The following is a 22,649-nucleotide window of genomic DNA, read 5'->3' on the forward strand; positions in this document are numbered from 1 at the left end:
GCAGGTATAGTAGGGAGAGATGGTGCCTATAGTAACAGTGGGATAATAGTCTCTGGGAAGGGAGTGTGACTGTGGGATAGCAGGTGTAGTAGGGAGAGATGGTGTCTATAGTAACAGTGGATAATAGTCTCTGGGAAGGGAGTGTGACTGTGGGATAGCAGGTATAGTAGGGAGAGATGGTGTCTATAGTAACAGTGGATAATAGTCTCTGGGAAGGGAGTGTGACTGTGGGATAGCAGGTATAGTAGGGAGAGATGGTGCCTATAGTAACAGTGGATAATAGTCTATGGGAAGGGAGTGTGACTGTGGGATAACAGGTATAGTAGGGAGAGATGGTGCCTATAGTAACAGTGGGATAATAGTCTCTGGGAAGGGAGTGTGACTGAGGGATATCAGGTATAGCAGGGAGAGATGGTGCCTATAGTAACAGTGGATAATAGTCTCTGGGAAGGGAGTGTGACTGTGGGATAGCAGGTATAGTAGGGAGAGATGGTGTCTATAGTAACAGTGGATAATAGTCTCTGGGAAGGGAGTGTGACTGTGGGATAGCAGGTATAGTAGGGAGAGATGGTGCCTATAGTAACAGTGGGATAATAGTCTCTGGGAAGGGAGTGTGACTGTGGGATAGCAGGTGTAGTAGGGAGAGATGGTGTCTATAGTAACAGTGGATAATAGTCTCTGGGAAGGGAGTGTGACTGTGGGATAGCAGGTATAGTAGGGAGTGATGGAGCCTATAGTAACAGTGGATAATAGTCTCTGGGAAGGGAGTGTGACTGAGGGATATCAGGTATAGTAGAGAGAGATGGTGTCTATAGTAACAGTGGATAATAGTCTCTGGGAAGGGAGTGTGACTGTGGGATAGCAGGTATAGTAGGGAGAGATGGTGCCTATAGTAACAGTGGGATAATAGTCTCTGGGAAGGGAGTGTGACTGTGGGATAGCAGGTATAGTAGGGAGAGATGGTGCCTATAGTAACAGTGGATAATAGTCTCTGGGAAGGGAGTGTGACTGTGGGATAGCAGGTATAGTAGGGAGAGATGGTGTCTATAGTAACAGTGGGATAATAGTCTCTGGGAAGGGAGTGTGACTGTGGGATAGCAGGTATAGTAGGGAGAGATGGTGCCTATAGTAACAGTGGATAATAGTCTATGGGAAGGGAGTGTGACTGTGGGATAACAGGTATAGTAGGGAGAGATGGTGCCTATAGTAACAGTGGGATAATAGTCTCTGGGAAGGGAGTGTGACTGAGGGATATCAGGTATAGCAGGGAGAGATGGTGCCTATAGTAACAGTGGATAATAGTCTCTGGGAAGGGAGTGTGACTGTGGGATAGCAGGTATAGTAGGGAGAGATGGTGTCTATAGTAACAGTGGATAATAGTCTCTGGGAAGGGAGTGTGACTGTGGGATAGCAGGTATAGTAGGGAGAGATGGTGCCTATAGTAACAGTGGGATAATAGTCTCTGGGAAGGGAGTGTGACTGTGGGATAGCAGGTGTAGTAGGGAGAGATGGTGTCTATAGTAACAGTGGATAATAGTCTCTGGGAAGGGAGTGTGACTGTGGGATAGCAGGTATAGTAGGGAGAGATGGAGCCTATAGTAACAGTGGATAATAGTCTCTGGGAAGGGAGTGTGACTGAGGGATATCAGGTATAGTAGAGAGAGATGGTGTCTATAGTAACAGTGGATAATAGTCTCTGGGAAGGGAGTGTGACTGTGGGATAGCAGGTATAGTAGGGAGAGATGGTGTCTATAGTAACAGTGGATAATAGTCTCTGGGAAGGGAGTGTGACTGTGGGATAGCAGGTATAGTAGGGAGAGATGGTGCCTATAGTAACAGTGGATAATAGTCTCTGGGAAGGGAGTGTGACTGTGGGATAGCAGGTATAGTAGGGAGAGATGGTGCCTATAGTAACAGTGGATAATAGTCTCTGGGAAGGGAGTGTGACTGTGGGATATCAGGTATAGCAGGGAGAGATGGTGTCTATAGTAACAGTGGGATAATAGTCTCTGGGAAGGGAGTGTGACTGTGGGATAGCAGGTATAGTAGGGAGAGATGGTGCCTATAGTAACAGTGGATAATAGTCTCTGGGAAGGGAGTGTGACTGTGGGATAGCAGGTGTAGTAGGGAGAGATGGCCGCCCCATCGTACACATCACTGTGAGTAATATGGTACAAAAGAATCAGTGATAAAACCCCTGTAGATAGAAGAAATAACTCTATACAGGTATGGGATCCGTCATCTGGAAACCTGTTATCCAGAAAGCTCTGAATTACAGAAAGGCTGTCTCCCATAGACACCATTATAATCAAATAATCCAATTTTTTTCAAATGATTACCCTTTTCTCTGTAATAATAAAACAGTCGCTTGTACTTGATCCCAACTAAGATATAATTAATCCTTATTGGAAGCAAAACCAGCCTATTGGGGTTATTTAATGTTTCTATGATTTTATGGTATGAAGATCCAAATTTTGGAAGATCCCTTATCCAGAAAACCCCAGGTCCTCAGCATTCTGGATTACAGTACGAGTGTGAGGAGCGGGTGCCTCGGGGGCTGTACAGATACAGGTGATTCTGTGGGAAGTTACTATTTGTATTTCTAATTGACGGGGGTCTTTATGGTGTTAATGACAGCGACAAATTGGTGCCAAAAGACTGACTTTAAAAAGTGTTATTTCTACTTTGTTTTACTCCTCTTTCTATTCATCCCCTCTCCTATTCATATTCCAGTCTCATATTCAAATCAGTGCATGGTTGCTAGGGTAATATGGACCCTAGCAACCAAATTGCTGAAACTGCAAACTGGAGAGCTGCTGACTAAAAAGCTAAATAACTCAAAAATCATCAGTAATAAAAAATGAAAACCAATTGCAGATTGTCTCAGAATATCCCTCTCTACAAGGTGAGTACTTTGCCTGAGGCAGCAGAGAGTGGCCAGTTACAAGGGGCAGCAAAAAGGCTCCTCTTATAATTATAAGAACCAAATTTCCAGTTTTTAACCTGAAAATTTGACTTTGCTAGTGCACAAAGTGCTACTGAGTTCAATGGCTCCCCTTTGACCCGCTCCAACACTGATTTTTAAACACGGGGAGGGGGCGGCAACAGGATCACCCCTACTCTACCTCATACTCAAAGTTAATTTAAAGGAGACATACAGGATAAATGAAAAAAAAACTAATTTTTTAGGCAATTATAAGTAATATATGGTGTTACTTTTACACGGTGTTAAATATTAATATTATCTTTAAGAATCACCTCTTTGTTGGAGCCCCCTATAGATGTTCTCTGGTCCCTGTCTGTGTTTCAAATGAGGGGTGGGCGTGTCCTAACGGTCCCTGCCAGAAGCCCAGTAGGAGGGGGACAGCCAATCACAGCCCTGCAGTCACACAAGCACAGACAGGCTTCAGTTCCCTATCAGGTCCTGCTAGCTGCTGATTGGTTCCTGTCCTACAGTGCAGTGAACTGAGAGCACAGCCTGGGAATTCAGGGAGCAGGAAGTGGAAGGGAGAGATTATTAGGGTTTTTGCAGAAATATTCAATATCAGCCTGAAAGAAACACCACTTTTTTTAAAACACAATTCTTCTATATCTATATGAGTATAATGCAGCTGTCCCCAACCTTTTTTGGCCCGGGGACCAGTGTAGAGCCAAATTGTTTTTTGCAAGGCCCGGGGGAGGGGGTCGGTGAGGTTGGGGGAGGGGGTCGGCATCCAATTCGGCGCGCCAGCGTCCAATTCCTGCCTTTTGATCTTGTTTTGATTATTTGTGCCCCTTAAGGTCAAAACGCGTTTTGCTCACCAAATATTATTTTGTAATTTTTGTTCTATATTTTTTTCTATTATGGTAATAATTTTTTTTTTTTTCTAACTGGGTGTTGTATCCATTTCTGATTATATTTAGCAGCAGAATTTGGAGACCCTGATGGGGAGTCTCCTATGGATAAGCACCCGGCATTCTAATTTTCAGGGTGCGCGCCTTCTCTCTTAATTCTCCGGCGTCCGATTGGTCGCTAAATTCGTCGGGCCAGTTTAAGACTGTCCGTGGCCTGGTTCTGGGTCGTGGCCGGTGCTTGGGGACCCCTGGTATAATGCGCTGGTACATTCTTACTTTTTGTACATAAAATGTGTCCTTTAAAGGGGAAGAAGTCCTTTAATCAGGTGACTTCTGCTACATTGTTTCAGGAGTGAGAAGCAGCAGGACAGGGATATAGAGAGATGCCAGAGAATAGATCTAATGAATCCAGTGATGTAATTAGAGGTCACTGGGGCCCCACAGCCATACCTCCCAACTGTCCCTTTTTCGGAGGGACAGTCCCTCTTTTGACAGCTCAACCCGCAGTCCCTCATTTGTACGGAAAGTCCCTCTTTTCTCTGCACTGAACAGCCAGAAAAAGAAACAAAGTTTCTCACTTAATTGGCTTTTAGCAGAGAGCCCAGAACAGCTAACAGGTGCAAATAAGATACTTTTGTAACAATTTTGAGACACAAAAACACAGTTTAGATAAGGAGAAATATTTTCAAACTTTCATAACCTGCCAAATTTTGTAAAACAAACATGGTAATTAGGGGGTGTGGCCACACAAAGGGGTGTGGTCAAAAAATTTGCTGCGCTATGTGCGGGAAAAAATTTTTGTCCCTCTTTTTACTTCCAAAATGTTGGGAGGTATGTCCACAGCTAATTCATTTTAGGGCCCCAACATATCCAGAGTTTATCCTGTTTTTACCAATATTGGTTGAAATTGCTGATTAATTAGGGCCTCCCCCCTGAATGAATAAATAGAAAGTTATATTTGCCTTTATTGTGTTTTGGGTGAAGTTCCGGTGGAAGTGCAGGACTTGCTATAGGCAAGAATATAAAGTGTAGGGATTGAGTAGAGAGATGACTGACAGACCAGATCTCTGCAATAAAGTTCAGCCTCCCGGCGGTGTGACGTCAGGCGCTAGTCCCAGAGCGGAGGGACACTAGCGGCGCGCGCAGGCGGAGAGGAGTCAGTCGGTGAGTGAGTGCGCGGGGCAGGGAGTGAGTTGGACTTGCGCTTCTCTCCCGACTCTGAGCAGCGAGTGCGCCCCGGGCGCTGAGTAGAATGGCGGCTCAGTGCGAGTCTATCGGCGGAGACATGAACCAGTCGGACCCGGGATCCAATAGCGAGCGGAGCGCTGACTCCCCAGTCCCGGGCTCCGAGGATGATTCCCCCCACGATCCTGAGTGGAGAGAGGAAAGGTTCCGCGTGGATCGGAAGAAGCTCGAGACAATGTTACAAGGTCAGTCCCCTCCGCTTCTACTTCTTCATCTCCCCGGGATTCTCCTTATTCTCTCATGTCCGGGACTCGGAGTCACATAACGGGACTGATCATCCCTCTCCCTCCTCCTCCGTCCCGTCCAGTTTTCCACTTGTCCCGTGTTTTCTTCCCCGACTCCTGCTCCATCCCGACCCCTGAGCTCCGCGTGTTCCCCCGACTCACCGCAAACTTCTGTCTGTGACTCTCATTCCTCTGATTTACATCTCCCTCCCTCCATCTCTGCGCCTCTACCAGCAGCTCTGAATTCTCATATATACCCACATAGGGACACAGAGCACCCAGCACCTTGTCCAGTACAGCACCCTGATAACTATAGCACCCTGATTAAGGGCAGCACCTTGCTCAATTTAGCACCCTGATTATAGCACCCTTTATGAGCTCAACATCTTGCTCAGTATAACACCCTGATAAGTATAGCACCCTGATAAGTATAGCACCCTGATAAGTATAGCACCCTGATAAGTATAGCACCCTGATAAGTATAGCACCCTGATAAGTATAGCACCCTGATTAGGGGCAGCACGTTACCCAATGTCCAACACTATTAGACTGAGCCCCCTGTATAGAGTTGCACTGCCAGTGCCCAGTGAGGTGCCAGTTATGGATCTGATCTGCTGGAACAAGGGCCCAACACCACAATCCTTATAGGACCCCGTCACCCACTAAACTACTAAAAGAAATGTTTTTATGAAGATATAAAGGTGCCCTATTGGTTTGTCTTACACCCCTTGTACAGGTATGGGACCTGTTATCCAGAATGCTCGGGACCTGGGGTTTTCCGGATAATGGATCTTTCTGTATTTTGGGTCTTCATGCCTTAAGTCTACTAGAAATTCATTTAAACATGAAATAAACCCAATAGGCTGGTTTTGCTTCCAATAAGGATTAATTGTATCTTAGTTGGGATCCAGTACAAGCTACTGTTTTATTATTACAGAGTAAAAGGAAATCATTTTTAAAAATTTGGATTATTTGGATAAAATGGAGTCTATGGGAGACAGCCATTCCGTAATTCGGAGCTTTCTGGATATCAGGTTTCCGGATAAGGGATCCTATACCTGCTTGCTTTGGTACAGAGTGGGCACAGCCTCCCTTATTCCTCCTCTTTGTAATTCACCTCCAGGCTCAGCTCATTGGCCTCTCACCCTCCCGGGTACAGTTTCATCCCAACTGCCAGTGTCGGACTGGCCCGGCGGGAAACCGGGAAAAAACCCGGTGGGCCCCGACCCTCGTGGGCCCCCGCCGGGCCAGAACCCTTCTCTAGATATTTCCAATCGTGGGGGAAAAAAATTTTTCCGGCGATGCGCATCGCCGCCAGCGCATACACGCCGAACGGCGCTGTTGCGCATGCGCGCCGAACGGCGACGTTGCGCATGCGCGCCGAACGGCGCTCTTGCTCATACGCGCCAAGCGGCGGTGTTGCTGGCCCGACGCATCTTAGTAGGGGTGGAGGGGGGCCCCTGGACAGCAGTCCCGGTGGGCCCCGGGCCCCCCAGTCCGACCCTGCCAGCTGCTCAATGGCTGCTGTAAGCAATTTACTTGGTTCTGTACCTGACAAGGTATCAATCAGCTGTTTAACTGGCACAGTATTATCCTTGTATATAGCACCTTCCCTTGCACAGTATTAGCCTATTATATAACCTTACCTGACACTGAATCCCTCTTATAGCACCTTCCCTTGCACAGAATCCATTCTGTATAATATTATACACTGGGTAGGGATTCGCCCTGCCAAACATGCCCCCCTACGACCCAACCGAAATGCACAGAGCACCCACTTCTCATCCCTTGTCTCCCCCCTTATAGATGGACTTATCCCTTATCCCCCTGAGCCTGCAATAGTGACGGTGCTGAGACTCTGCTGCTGTTTAGGGGGGTTGTCTAACTAGATCTAAGTCTCATTAACGGAACCAAATAATGTTTTTGGATGTTTTAACATTGAGTTTTACCTATGAGTAAGTGCCCCAGCAGGTACGAAACGCGTTAGGTCTTGCTCTGATGTCCTAATACATTTTTAATTTTTTTAATTGATTGATTCATTATTTTGGGGGACACTCGCATTTTTTCTTTTTTGAAATATTATTGTGTCTCCCCCCTCAATCACACTTGTTTTTTTTTCTTGGTCGGCAAAAAGAAGTGAGTGGTAGAGATGCCAAGGCAACGTCATTGACTCTCAGGGGTTGCTGGGAGATGTAGTTAAAGAGCAGGTTACACATAGAGGATCTGTGCATTGGTTTTACTAACACAGTGTAGTGAGTCTCACTGACCAATCAGCAAGTTGAATAATGCCCCATTGCTTCCCATGAGAATGACACGGCCAATTGTCACCGTGTGATTTTCACCAGCGCTTTTACCAGATTCACGTGTGTTTTTGTGCAACGTTTTTATTATTATTATTTGTTATTATTTATTATTAGTCACATGTATTAATAGAGGGCCAGCATATTGCCCCTTCCATCTCCTTCTGCCCCTTGGCCTTAATATATCACTTTTCAAGCCAGTTTTGCAGTTGGTCTTCGATGCTCTTCTGCAGCTTCCAAGTCTGGAGACTCTTATCCGGTTGCTAGGGTCCCGCGACCCTAGTAACCAGCTGCTGACTGTAACAATAGCCCCGGGTGACGACTAAGAGAATGCTTTTAAATAATAAGCAAAATATATATAGAGCGCTTCAGTATAGCAGATAGGAAGTCCCCTTTTGTGGAATGATCCCTAAGGCCTTTGTATTGAGTGCAATAGCCTCCCCTGCTGGCAGTGGTGAGTACTTTACCCATATCACCATTATTTGGACTGAATACAGGGCTCAGCCTGGGACTTTGCAGCTGTTGTGGAACTGCAACTCTCAGTGGTGCCGTCAGCCTGTGGGCTCAACAATGAAGCAGACGGGTGAATCTTTGCAGACTCTTATGAGCAGCTTGGACTTGTGTTTATAAGGAAGTTGTTGAGTTTTCCCTTGGGATTCCGAGGATTAGGAGCAGGGAAAGACCTTCCCCCTAGTCGGAGCCGTTTGCTATAGGAATGCTTGTCCCCCTGTAACCCAACCCCCCGGGAACACAAACTCGCATTATGTTATAACAGTTTTTTGCCTTTAAGTTTGGGGCAGTTATTTAAAAGTGTAGGTTTTATTTTTATCCCAACACGGGGGCATTTCATTGGCTGATTCATTCTGTAGCTCTTCAAACAATAACATTCCCGGACTGGGCTCTGCACAGTAAAGAAAAGCAGATGTTCCACTGGAGCCCGAAATAATGGAAATGTATTTCCTTGGTGTTAACCCTCGCTGTGTCAGCCTTGCACCATTAACCCTTTACATGCTGGAGTGGGTGAAGGATAGGGCATAGTGGGGGGTTGAGACATGGGGAGTGTGTTTTATTTGTGGACTTGAGATGGTTTTTTTGAGGAGTATTTTTAAAGGAGAACTAAAGCTTAACTAAAGCATTAGACTAGAAATGTTGTACATGATGTTTTGTGCTTCTGTACCAGCCCAAGGCAACCACAGCCCTTTAGCAGTAATGATCTGTGTCTCCAAAGATGCCCCAGTAGCTCCCCATCTTCTTTTCTGCTGATTCACTGCACATGCTCTGTGCTGCTGTCACTTACTGAGCTTAGGGACCCACTCACAATATACAGTACACATAGAATAGAAATGTCACAATATAAGGCTGGTTAGTAATTAATACACATAATTACTACATGGCAGCACAGAAACCAGTGCAATTAGCATCAGAATTTAATAATTAGCAAACCTGTAGCATCAGCTTATATTACAAGCTCATTTTCTGCTGGATAATTAGTTGTTTATTTGTGGTTTTTGACTTATTTAGATTTTTATGCAGCAGCAATCTGGTTGCTACAGTCCAAATCCCCCTAGCAACCATGCATTGATTAGAATAAGAGACTGGAATATGAATAGGAGTGGCCTGAATAGAAAGAGGAGTAATAAAAAGTAACAATACATTTGTAGCCTTGCAGAGCTTTTGTATTTTAGATGGGGGTCAGTGACCCCCATTTGAAAGCTGGGAAGAGTCAAAATAAAAAGGCAAATAATTCAAAAATTATAAAAAATAATAAACCATGAAGACCAATTGAAAAGTTGCTTAGTACTGGCCCTTCTATAACATACTTGAAGGTGAACCACCCATTTAAGTTATTTTTAAGTATGTTATAGAGCAAATTTTCAGTTGGTCTTCATTTTTTATCTTTTATACTTTTTGAATGGTTTGCCTTCTCTTTCAAGCTTTTCAATGTTAAGGCTACAAATGTATTGTTATTACTCCTCTTTCTATTCAGGCCTCTCCTATTCATATTCCTGTCTCTTATTCAAATCAATGCATGGTTGCTAGGGGAATTTGGACCATAGCAACCAGATTGATTAAATTACAAACTGGAGACCTGCTGAATACAAAGCTAAATAACTCAAGTTTAATTTATCTTGGTGTTTTTTTTTTTTTATGTATACTAACGAATTTTAATTTTTTTTTTTTTTTTTTTTTTTGATGTTACTGGTCCTTTAAGATAGGATTCTGTAAATGGGAATTCATAGCTGTATATTGTGTTATGTTTTTCTTTAGCCCTATGTTCCCACGTGGGGAAAATATTCTCACCATTCGTTATTCGATGTTCTTGCCTTTTAAAACCTGTAGTACAGGTATGGGACCTGTTATCCAGAATGCTCAGGACCTGAATAACAGATCTTTCTTTAATTTGGATCTTCATACTTTAAGTCTACTAGAAAATCATATAAACATGAAATAAACCCAATAGGCTGGTTTTGCTTCCAATAAGGATTAATTGTATCTTAGTTGGGATCAAGTACAAGTTACTTTTTTATTAATACAGAGAAAAAGGGAATCTTGTTTTAAACTAGGGATGCACCAAATCCAGGATTTGGTTCGAGATTCCCCCAGGATTCGGGCCTTTTTCAGCAGAATTCTGATTCAGCCGAATCCTTCTGCCCGGCCGAACCGGATCCTAATTTGCATATGCAAATTAGGGACGGAGAGGGAAATCTCGTCACAAAACAAGGAAGTAAAAAAATGTTTTCCCCTTCCCACCCCTAATTTACATATGCAAATTCAGATTTGGTTCGCTTTCAGCCGAATCTTTCAAAAAGGATCTTCGGCCGAATCCAAAATAGTGGATTCGGTGCATCCCTATTTTAAAACATTTGGATCAAATAGAGTCTATGGGAGATGACCTTTCTGGATAATGGGTTTCTGGATAACGGATCTCATACCTCTATAGTGTAATTCTATATCTTAGTGTAAAGGCCACATACAGTGACATGTTTGTGAAGACATAAAGCACAGAGTTAATTTCCTTCTCTCTTATGTGACGACTTCTAATACAACTTCTTTTTCTCTGTATCTCTCCTCATGCAAAACCCAGTCTGTAGGAGAGCGCAAGGCTGAAGGTAAGATGCTTTGGCTGTTTGAGCCGTGGGTTTCTTGTGTCTGGGCTGTTTTTGGCAAAACAGTGGATTCCAATAAAGGAATTAAAGGCACATTCCGCATTCTTTGTGGGAGGAAGAAACACTGGGCAGTTGTCAAGGTGTTGGGCCCGTGAGCAGAACTATGTGAACTCAATTCCATTTGAGATGTTTTGTGTGAGCCCATGAATTCTACTACAACTGACAGGGCAACGTTCAATAGGAGCTGCTACTCCACTGCTTTTCTTTCAATTTACCTTCTGAGTTGTATAGAAAGTAGGATACATGTGGGCTCGTTCTTGCCTTTGCCTTATATTTGTATGGCAAGTAGGGATGCACCAAATCCACTATTTTGGATTCGGCTGAACCCCCGAATCCTTCACGAAGGATTCGGGCGAATACCAATCCGAATCCTAATTTGCATATGCAAATTAGGGGTGGGAAGGGGGAAAACATTTTTTTACTTCCTTATTTTGTAACAAAAAGTCACGCAATTTCCCTCTCCGCCCCTAATTTGCATATGCAAATCCTGCTGAAAAAGGCCGAATCCCGAACCGAATCCTGGATTCGGTGCATCCCTAATGGCAAGGAACAGAATCTTCTAGAGGGGTATCCAGGCCGCAGAGGGGTGTCCAGTTTTGAGCCATCCCTGTCCAGTGGAGGTTGCAATGCAAGATCAGCAGGAGGGCTGCATGTTGGTCCTTCCTAAATAGAAAGTCATAACAAACAGACTTTTCAGTAAACCCTCCTAAAAAATGTCATGTATGAATTGCAAGTGCCTCATTTCTGGTTTGTTGCTGAGGAAGCCAAGTGAGTGTTCATGGAATTTGATGCTAAAGTCTAAAGGAATGTTGTTGTTCAATTACTCATTGGCTCAGGTATTCATGGTTCTGATTGGTCCCAACCCCTATATAAGAAGTGTACAGAGTTACAGAGTTGTACCCATTAGCCTATGAGTTTAGTATGACTCAACATGTTAGGCTTTCTCCTGTAATATCCTAATAAATATTTTTGGAGAAATTGACAACTTTTCTTGTTGCCTCATATACATGCACCCATAGAGTGGCGTGAACGTTGAGTATTTTCTCTCTCTCTCTCTCATTATTTTTGCTTATTTTTGTTATTGGACTTCAATATACTTTGGTAGGGCTTCTATTTTCATTGGTATTTCGCACCATTCTCTTTATGTTGTGTAAAAAAAATTTGTGACAAAAAATATATAATTAAAAGTTCAAGCCATTTATTCGGACAAACAGATGAAGGCCTAACACATTTCATGCCTGTTGGGGCACTTACTCATAGACTGACTAAGGGGTTGGCCATGCTGCCCTCCAGTAGACCCATGTATAGTGAATGGAGACATTGGACATTGACCTGTCAATGTAATGACGTATATAGTGCCACAAAGACATCAAAAATGTGGTTCTGTCTGCTGGCAACTGCATTTGCAAAGCGCCAATCAGAGGAAGCCTGAGACTGATATGAGACTTTCCTGAATATGATGTCTACTAAGAGTGAGGGAATGGGAAGCCTACCTAGAGGATTGGCCATGATGATTCTTAATCATTAATTTGGCCGGAGCATTTTCTGGTCCAGTTTAAGAACTCATCCGTGTTATCTGACAATTGTGTCATGTTGTGTACTCTTAACGGCAGGGGCACACAAAGCTACTTGGGAGATTAGTCGTCCAGCGATAAATCGTTCCTTCTTCTTCTGGCAACTAATCTCCCAGCCGGCTAGAATTTAAATCGCCGTCGGGATGGCATTCGGAACTCTTTGTTTTCTGAAGTTGCGAAACAAGGAAATTTCGGACGACTTCAGATACCGCAGCGTTCTGAGTGCCATCCCGCCGCAATTTACATTCTAGCCGGCTGGGAGATTGGTCGCCTGAAGAAGAGGTGATTTATCGATGGACGACTAATCTCCCCAAGTAACTTTGTGTGCCCTCCCCTAAATCTGGCAGATTTCTGATTTTTCCTGGTAGACCACGCAGCTTGTCCAAATCAAAGTAGACTATGCAGAATACTCGCAGTTTTCATGGTTGGAACTGGATGGGTTCATAGGAGGCCAGGAATGGGACCTTGGTGACCATCCATGGCTGATCTTTTATTTCATTTGGTATAAAAGGGAAAGTTTATTAGAGAGTGAAATGTACACTGGGCCTTCTGGGGCCCACCAGAGAAATTGCCATTAAGTGGCCCCACTCATAAGGATTAGCTGTAGACTGTATTTGATGTAATCGGTAGAGCTATGGTGGAAATACAAAAGTGGCTGGTGAGAATCGTCGTTGGCTGGTGCCTGGAATCTGGGAGGCCGGTTTGACCCTGTATTTGGCTAAATTTAAACCATTGGTAACATTAAAATTAAACTGAAGGTTTATTGAGGGTCATAGAGATTAGGGGGGTTCCAAGGCACCCTAGGACTGAAAAGAGAAAACGTGACAAACCCCAAAAGGACTGAGACGTTTCTAACTGCAACATTGTATTTACTGTACCGAAACGCTCCGCTAACCATTTGGACGCCGCGTAGGAAATGTTTCCCTTCAGTCTCATGAAAGATGGTAATTAAGATCTGGCATTCACAGGCAAGTTATGGGAGACGGTTACATTTAGACGAGGGTGGGTGTTACGGCCTTTCCTCTCCTTAAACCGATAGTATTGTCTGTATATATATATATATATATATATATATATATATATATCCCTGCAATGATCTGTGTACAGAGCGAATAGTATCCCTGGGACCTTAGTGATGCTGGAGGTTCCTTTTCAGCTTGTAGCAATACAATGGCTTTCCTTTGTCGTTTACACACAAGTCTTTTTATTTGTTTTCTATGGACCCACTCCTGAGGATAAAGGAGACCGTTTTCTTTGTATTAGGGGGCACTGGGCTTTGTATTGTCCCTGTGAAGGAATCCAAGGCCATAAACAGCTGTTTGTGATGCTACTGGCAGTTTCGTCATTCCGACACCCATTAACAGGTCATGAAATGTTTAGTGTCCTTTTTACTGGAAACCAAATGACCTGAGCTGAGAAGGAAGGTAAATAACAGATCCCTGTCCCTGCCCAGGGCCGCCCAAAGAAATCACAGGGCGCCATACAACAACATTTTCGGGGCCCATCCCGGCCCCATGCCCCACCACAGATCCCGCCCGCTCCGTATCGCAGTTAAAAGACCACACCGACATCAGCGTTCAAAAAAGGTAACCCCCCCCACACAAGTTATAAAAAGCTATTGGGGACCAGGGCCCCCCTATAAGTTTAAAAAAAAAAACATTGGCGCCAGGGCCCCCCATAAATTTTTTTTTTTTAAAAAAGCATTGGTTCCAGGGCCCCCCTTACAAGTTAAAGAAAAAATAAATTGGGGATCCAAAGAATATTTAAAAAAAAAAAAAAACATTGGCGCCAGCCTCCCCCCCCTTACAAGTTAAAAAAAAAAAATTGGGGCCCCAAAGAATATTTTTTAAAAAAACATTGGTGGCAGGGGCTTATAGAGCATTAAAATAATACCAGTGGCCATGGGATTTAAAAGAAAAAAAAAACACACATTGGTGTTCAGAGGAATTGAACTCATGGCTTCAGGACTTCAACTTTGCCTCCTTTTGTGACTTCGGGTCTTTTTGCTGCTTCGACTATTTCCGTGGCTTCGGGTCTTTTCGCCGATTCGGAACTTTCGGCACTTCCGCATTTTGGCTGTCGGGACTTCGGAAGGAGGCGGCACGGCTTCGGCGCTGTCAAGGGGCCCCTTTCGGAAATTCAGCACTGCCGGGCCCCCCTTCAGGCCCGGTACACTTGTGCCCCCTGCCTGTGCCCATTGGTTTGTAAGGGATCCCCCTTGTTACTGAGAGTTGGGGCTAAACAGAGACTGTTGAAGATATGGAAGCTAATAACGTGCCAAGGCAATTTTTATATGTTCTTATACTGGCTTATTTACATTTTTTGTATGAATTATCACTAGTGTGTGTTTTTTGTTTTTTTTTAATCTTGGGCCTATTTTGCCTTTAATTTTAAAAAGAAAAAAAAACCCATCAAAACAAAAACAGATTGTCTGGAACATGAAGCTGAGTCATAGCGACCGGGAAAGTCCCTCGTTGGTTGATGTATTTGTAGAAATACCGTCGCCAGACTTCTGGATGGGATTATGTGCAAAGAACTTCTTAAAATAACTTAATGTGTTCAATTAAATACAACTGTCTGCACCTTTCATAAGCTGGTCTAGTAACCCATAACAACCAATCAGATATTTGCTATTTAAGACGGGTCGCCAACCGCTGGGCCATGGACAGTCTTGAACTGGGCCGCTGAGCCTATCGACCAATTAGCGTGGCGCGCCCGAATTGGACGCCCCCCCGGTCCTTGCAAAAAAAATTGGCTGTACACCGGTCCTTGGGCCAAAAAAGGTTGGGGACCGCTGATCTAAGAAATGACCATTAAATGCTACCTGACTATGGGCTCGGCTTCAGGGATTCCTCTAGAACGGATTGCGATTGCTTTGTACAAGTTACAGAACTGTAAATATAAGTACAGGTATGGGACCTGTTATCCAGAATGCTCAGGACCTTGGGTTTTCCGGATAACGGATCTTTCCGTAATTTGGGTCTTCATACTACTAGAAATTCATTTAAACACTAAATAAACCCAATAGGCTGGTTTTGCTTCCAATAAGGATTAATTACATCTTAGTTGGGATCAAGTACAATGTACTGTTTTATTATTACAGAGAAAAAGGAAATCATTTTTTAAAAATTTGTATTATTTGGATAAAATGGAGTCTATGGGAGACAGCCATTCCGTAATTTGGAGCTTTCTGGATATCGGGTTTCCGGGTAAGGGATCCTATACCTGTAGTATAGTTGGGTCAGCTTAGGGCTGAAGGAGACCAGCAGATTCCAATGACCATTCATGGTACAACAATACTTGCAATACAAGCAGAATGTATGGTCAGATGTGGTGTTCCTAAGATCTGCTGGTTTGGTAAGTTGGTGGGCCAGATGCTTGGTCCATGGACCAGTGATAGGACAAAATGTGGGGCTTGTACAGATTTCTAGGGAGAAGGCAGCTTTCATGGCCTAACACGGTCCATGCATGATGGAATTTTGGTTGAGGCCAGCCTTATTGACTTTTGGGGAATTTTAATTTTGCCAGGATAAGCGGCCGACTTGGGCCAGCTGAGTTGGAATGTCCATCGTTAGGTTTCCATATGTTGACCACCAAAAAGAGCTAAAGAACGTTCTTTGGAAAGCTGCACCCGAGATTTTTTGCTTGATGACCTCAATGGACAAACTGTAGAAAGGATGGGCTCCTGTCAGACTTGAATGCAGGTTTAGGCAGGAGGGGTTTCACATCTTCCTCCTAAAGAACTTTCACTGGGTTAATGGCAGTTGCTAATGATGGGAACCACCTACTGCCAACGATAATGACCTTCAGCCAGTGGTTTCAGTGTCATGTTAATGCAGAGTCTCTACTCTTCCCCCTCCTCTATTTACAGCCCAAGATTAACAGTTTTGTTATTGCAGCCCAAATACCTTCCTTTTTTTTTTTTTTTTTTAACCCCCCCCCTTTTTTTTCTTTTCTCGTTTCTTGGTGCAAGGACCATTTTCCTTGTTTGTGATTAAAACCCTTGTTTAGTGCCCTGTTCTTTTGAGAACCAAGTCCAGCAGAGCATTCCCTGGCGTTTATTCCCGGCTTCCATGTTTCAATGAAATGAATCTGAGAAATGGCAATTTTTTATAGTTTGTTAGGTGTGCGCAGCTGTGTTTGAGTCGGGCTATGGCTACAGTCCGCAAGCTGTTGTATTGGCCGCCATTCCTGCTGATGGATTCTTGGCTCCTGGTAACTGTTTGTTGCCTTATCTACTGCCCTCCAGTCATGGTTCAACTTCAACTCTCAACAGCCATTGACAATGCTTTTAGGAGGCCTTATGGTGTTTAAGTTATAAATACAAGGGTCATGCACAGCTGTATGGATTCTTGTTCTCTCAATGCCTTAAAGGACCAGTAACGTCACATATTTTTTTTTTTTTTTTAATTCGTTCGTATAGAACAAAAAAAACCCCATAAAGACAAATTAAACTTTGAAATCACTAAGAAAAAACGTACCGAAACTCCGCTTGCGCTCCTCTTCAGAAAAGGCGATGATCCATCATACGGCGCTCAATTTCTCCTCCCTGACTATCTACTATAAGGAAGGCAGGGAGGAGATATCGAGCGCTGCACGATGGATCGCTTTTTCTGAAGTGGAGTTTAGATAAATTATTTCTTAATAAAGACTTAGCGATTTAAAAGTTTAATTTGTCTTTTTTTTTTTTTTTTTTTTTTGTTCTATACTAAAAATATATAGATTGATGTTACTGGTCCTTTAAAGCAGTGATCCCCAACCAGTAGCTCATGAGCAACATGTTGCTCTTCAATCCCCTTGGATGTTCCTTAAATCAGGTGCTAATTTTTGAATTCCAGACTTGGAGGCAAGTTTTAATTGCATAAAAACTAAGTATATTGTCAAACAGAGGCTTCTGTAGGCTGCCAGTCCACACAGGGGCTACTAAATAGCCAATCACAGCCTTTATTTGGCACCCAGCGGACTTTTTCATGCTTGTTTTGCTCCTGAAGTCTTTTTACATTTGAATGGTGCTCCCAGGTAAAAAAAAAAAGGTTGGGGACCCCTGCCTTAAAGGGATACTGTCATGTGACCATGGTTTTTCAAAATGCATCTGTTAATAGTGCTGCTCCAGCAGAATTGTGCACTGAAATCAGTTTGTTAAAAGAGCAAACAGATTTTTTTACATTTCACTTTGAAATCGGACATCGGGGTTAGACATATTGTCAGTTTCCCAGCTGCCCCCAGTCTAGTGACTTATAAACTTCAGTCACTCTTTACTGCTAGTAAAAATTCAAGTCCCACTGCGACACACTTATATTGAGTAGGAGAAACAACAGCCTGCCAGAAAGCAGTTCCATCCTAAAGTGCTGGCTCTTTCTGAAAGTACGTGACCAGGCAAAATGAGCTGAGATGCACCTACACACCAATATTACAACTAAATACACTTGCTGGTTCAGGAATGACATTTTATATTGTAGAGTGAATTATTTGCAGTGTAAACAGTGTCATTTCTAAATAAAAAATACATCCTAAAAATCATGACAGAATCCCTTTAAAGTAGTTACACCTTTACTTTCTTTTGATTCCCCAAATAAGAAGTTGGAATATGGGATATTGGGTTGTCCACTGTAAGTGGAGCTTCTAAACCCAATAAGTTGGCCACATATCAGTTGGCAGCTTCATGTTCTGTGTGCAGGAACTTTCTGATGGATATCAAACTGGTTCAAAAATTTCACTGGACAATGGGTGTTTATAGGGCTACAGACTGATCCAGTCGTTGGCTCAGGGGTCATGGAATAGAGATTTGACCCAGTGTCTGGGTGGCCAAATTGGGGAAATATTCACTCCTATACCCAGCTTTAGGGTGTCTATTAACTGCTGCTGAATTATAGCTCTCAGCATGCTCAACCAACCATCAGCTGTCTGGGGTACAAACTATATACAGGTAGGGGACCTGGAGTTTTCCAGATAAGGGGTTTTCCGTAATTTGGATCACCATACCTCGTCTGCTAAAAAAAATTATTTAAACATTAATTTAACCCAATAGGATGGTTCTGCTTCCAATAAGGATTAATTATATCTTAGTTGGGATCAAGTACAAGCGACTGTTTTATTATTACACAGAAAAAGGAAATCATTTTTTAAAATCAGGATAAAATGGAATCTATGGGAGACGGCTTTCCTGTAATTCAGAACTTTCTGGATGATGGGTTTCTTCCGGATAATGGATCCCATACCTGACTTTATTCCAACACTCTTCACGGACTGTAGAATGAATTTCTTCTTATCAGCGATATCCCCAATCTCTTGTATATTATGTACAAATCTCCCAACCATCTCTGTAATGTGCCCTAAATCTACATGCCCCTGCCTGGTGATTAGTGGCTTTGGAATTTGCCCTTGTAATGAGCCTACCCGCTGGGGCATGTTAATCTTTAACAGGTTAGTTTTTTAACTTGTCCAGCACTTTACAGCAGAGGCCCTGAATCCAGCATTCCTTTCTGATGGCTGCTATTATTACTGTTATCCATCAGGGTTTTGTCATTTAGAAAAGTTCTGGCTATTTCAATGTAAATGTAATTCTAAATTGTACAATATTTTATGCATTTGTGATCTCTTGGTGCTTTCTATTTGAATGGGTGCTATTACAACTATAACATATTAGAAGTAATAATTGCTATTACTGCCCACTCGGGCAACTTTCCAAGGTTACTCTTGCACAACACCTGAACATTTATACAGGGTAGGCTAATTCTTCACATTTTTTTATGGAAAACCCCCTTTTTTCCAATTATGTTGCCTCTACATGAGAGAATGGGATACTGTAGTAATTCCTAATCAAGGTAGAAGCTTATTATTATTGATGCCTGTGTTGATTTTTGAAGGAGTTGTTCACCAGAAATAAGTCTTATCATCCATAGCAGAGATTTTATTCATAAATTGCCTTATTCTCCCTCCTATTACTGTCCGTACTTTTGGTTCTCCCTTATCTGCATTAACTGTTGGGTTTTTTTTTTCACCCTGATTTAAGATCTGGTTTACCTATACATTTTAGGTACAATCCTTCTAAAGAAGAACAAAGGAGTTAACCAATGGTGGTGTCAAGACTTCCCCCAAGTGATTATAATAATTTTGTTTAGGCTACCGAGCTGCCAGAGCTTTTCTGCTTTGTGGCGTGTTAGAGCTCAGCACTGAGCGCTAACATTCCTCAGAATCATTAATCCCCGCTGTAACTTCAAGAAACGCTCAGTATTTTTTGGTCACCAAGTGGGTAACCATCATCAATATTGGTTTCCATACGTTACACTTCTAATCTTAACCCGGCAACCATTCAAAAAAGTGTTGGAATTCTGACAGGGCAGATGATGGCTTCTTACCATGAATATTGTCTTAACCCGGGACACCGTTCCTTTAGCTACAACAAACCAAAGTTGCCTTTGAATCACAAACACGTCTATTAGATGGGGATTAATGATCTGTCCTCCTTGGAATGCAGGCCAATTTGCTATTTTTCTGTTTACAGATACAACACATGAATATATTTGTGTATGTGTGGACAGTAGCCTATGTTACATCTCCGACAAAAGCATTTTCAAAGCTACACAATGACACAAGCAATGTAGGGTCTTCACATTTAGTCCATCCATTGCCATGTAGTTCTCCATACTGTTTGCTGTCTGTTTAATCTAGACTCCATGGAACCTAAACCTGATTATATATAGAGTCTGTTTTTTGGACTTTGTAAGCGCAGTTAGTTTAGTATACGTCTTAGCAAACTGCATTGTCAGCAACGGTTACGTAAGTCTTATCTGTTAATATCCTGTGTCCAAAGTGGCTCCGTCCCAAAATGTGGAAATTAACAGAACGTGAAAAATGATTATCTGGGGATTTACGTTATCATCTCTGGATACGCTATTCATTGGCCAAGAGAGAGGTTTAGTTAACAAATGCACCCTTTTAAAAAACAAAAAAAAACAAAAAAAAAAAAAGTCTCCCACAGCTAATAAGGGTGATTGGGTGCTTTGGACAACGCACTTTGGAAGGGTTTATCTTTAGAGAGTGAGTGGGAGATGAATTTGTATCACAAAGCGCTTTATGGAATGCGTTTCTGGAATTAGCCTGGTTATTGGACTCTTGGCTGTTGGCCATGGACAGTGAGGATTTGTGTTCTGAAACCAGAATTTATATTACTGTCAAATCTTTCTTGAGATCCGGGAAGTTACTTTACTTTGCAGACTTGCTTTGTAGCAGGAGGGTTAGCTGTTGGGAACATTGTTTTTATTATTTATTTGTTTGTTTTTAAATAATGCCCCTTGTATGGGGTCGAGATCCTGGGGTGGAATTTTTTTGGTACAGATATGGGACCCATTATACAGGAAGCTGTCTCTCATAGGGGGAAATTTACTAAAGGGCGAAGTGGCTAACGCTGGTGAAAATTCGCCAGCGTGACGTCATTTTGGCACTTCGTCGATTTACTAACGGTAGCTGGCGTCATTTCGCCAAGGAGATAGATTCTGGTGCAACTTCGCACTCTAATGCCAGGCAAATTTTCGGTCTGGCGAAAGAGCGTTACTGAACGTAACCTCTATCGCCAGACTTGCCTTTGCCACCTCAAACCAGGCGAAGTACAATAGAGTAGATAGGAGTTCCTCAAAAAAAAGTTTAAAAATTTTCCAAAAAACGCTGGGGTTTTTTCCTATTTAAAGGGTGATAGACTGAAAAAGATTGTAAATTTTTTTTTAGGATACCCTCCTTCCTCCCTACATTTGCTAACATATGGCACCTAAACTATACAGTGGGGACATGTGTAGGGCATTATAACAACTTTATATAATTTTATTAAGGTTCCCTGGCCTTGTGTAATGTATTTGCTGCAGCATATACGGCCATTGTACTTTAACTGCACGCCATATGCTAATTAGCCAACGCTAGCATAACTTCGAACTGCTGAGCGTAATTTCGCCAGCGTTCGGTACCCTGTGGGCAACTTCGGATCTTCATGAATTAGCGTTGTCCAGGTGAATTTACGCCTGGCGAAGTGTTGCGATGTGCGCAAATCCAGCGCTGGTGAATTTTCAACCAGTTAGTGAATTTGCCCCATAGACTCCATTTTATCCAAATAATCCAAATTATTTATTTATTTCTGTGTAATAATAAAACAGTTGGTTGTACTTGATCCCAACTAAGATATAATTAATCCTTATTGGAAGTAAAACCCGCCTATTGGGTTTATTTAATGTTTATATGATTTTCTGGTAGACTTAAAGAATGTAGATCCAACTTACAGAAAGAGTCCACTACTTAAAAACTCCCTGTACACGCTAACGGTTACCAAATGGGTGGATTTTTTCCTGATTTGTGGAGGGTAAAGACCAGATTATCTGGGTTTTGGCTTCTATAGTAACAATCAATGCTAACCCTTTAGATGATGATGCATTGAGGGCCTGATATGGTCCTCGCCCAACATGATTGGAGGCATTTACCAGGGACAGCAAAAAGCTATATCTGATAAATTGAAGATATAAATTTGTCTTTTTGAACTGGACATTACGCTTGTGCCTGGTCCATGCCGTCATAGGAGTGACTGAATAAGACAGAATTATGGCCAGAAATGCCCCATTTTTTTAACTTATTCCCCCCCCCTGTTTTTGCCGAATAAGTCTTAAAGTGTATTTAAAAGAAAATATAATAAAATATATCTCAAATATGTTAAGGAATTTACTGTTGCTGGCTGGGAATGCCATTGGAAATGTGCAGAGCTGAAATATCTGGCTGGAAATATGTGGGCTGAGTATACTTAATTCTCCATTTAGAAAAGAAGCTATGTCACCCCTCTCCCTATTAGGAACTTGCAGCTTTATTTTAATTCCAGTTAGGTAATGACATTCCGCATGTGCTCTCTGCAAAGTAATGCAGTGTACCAGGCTGCGTGGGGTTTGCAATGATTAACAGGTGGAATTCACAGGATTATTTTAAAGTGGTGGTTCATCTTTACGTTTTAACGTTTAGTATGTTCTAGAATGGCCAACTATTATTATTCAGTTGTCGTCTTCTTGCTTTTTCCAACTTTCAATTGGCGGTCATTGACCCCCCATCTAAAAAATGCTTTGTAAGGTTACACAATTGTTGTTGCTCATTTTTATTACTCATCTTTCTATTTAGGCCTTTCCTATTCTTATTCCAGGTCTTTATTCAAATCATTTCATGGTTTGTAGGGTAATGAAGGTTGATATCACTCCAACTTGCATTGTACCAGCCAAGAATGACTAAAGTTTATCAGAACACATGACTGGGGGCACCTGGGGAACTGACAATGTCTAGACC

The 22,649-nt window shown here is 42.6% G+C and overlaps 1 protein-coding gene across 3 annotated transcripts in view; it reads left to right on the plus strand.

Annotated features, from left to right (window-relative positions):
* Nucleotides 1–4,826: 4,826 nt before the first annotated feature.
* The window catches only part of bicc1.S (BicC family RNA binding protein 1 S homeolog), a 152,197-nt gene continuing 134,374 nt past the window's right edge, over nucleotides 4,827–22,649 (plus strand). For 2 of the 3 annotated variants that reach the window (XM_018226866.2, XM_018226867.2), the window contains exon 1: nucleotides 4,827–5,264. In XM_018226866.2, coding sequence (XP_018082355.1) covers nucleotides 5,087–5,264 — 178 coding nt within the window. In that variant the 5' untranslated portion in view covers nucleotides 4,827–5,086. 3 annotated transcript variants of the gene reach the window in all.

The sequence above is a fragment of the Xenopus laevis genome, chromosome 7S, assembly GCF_017654675.1.
Source record: "Xenopus laevis strain J_2021 chromosome 7S, Xenopus_laevis_v10.1, whole genome shotgun sequence".
In the NCBI taxonomy this organism is placed as follows: Eukaryota; Metazoa; Chordata; class Amphibia; order Anura; family Pipidae; genus Xenopus; species Xenopus laevis.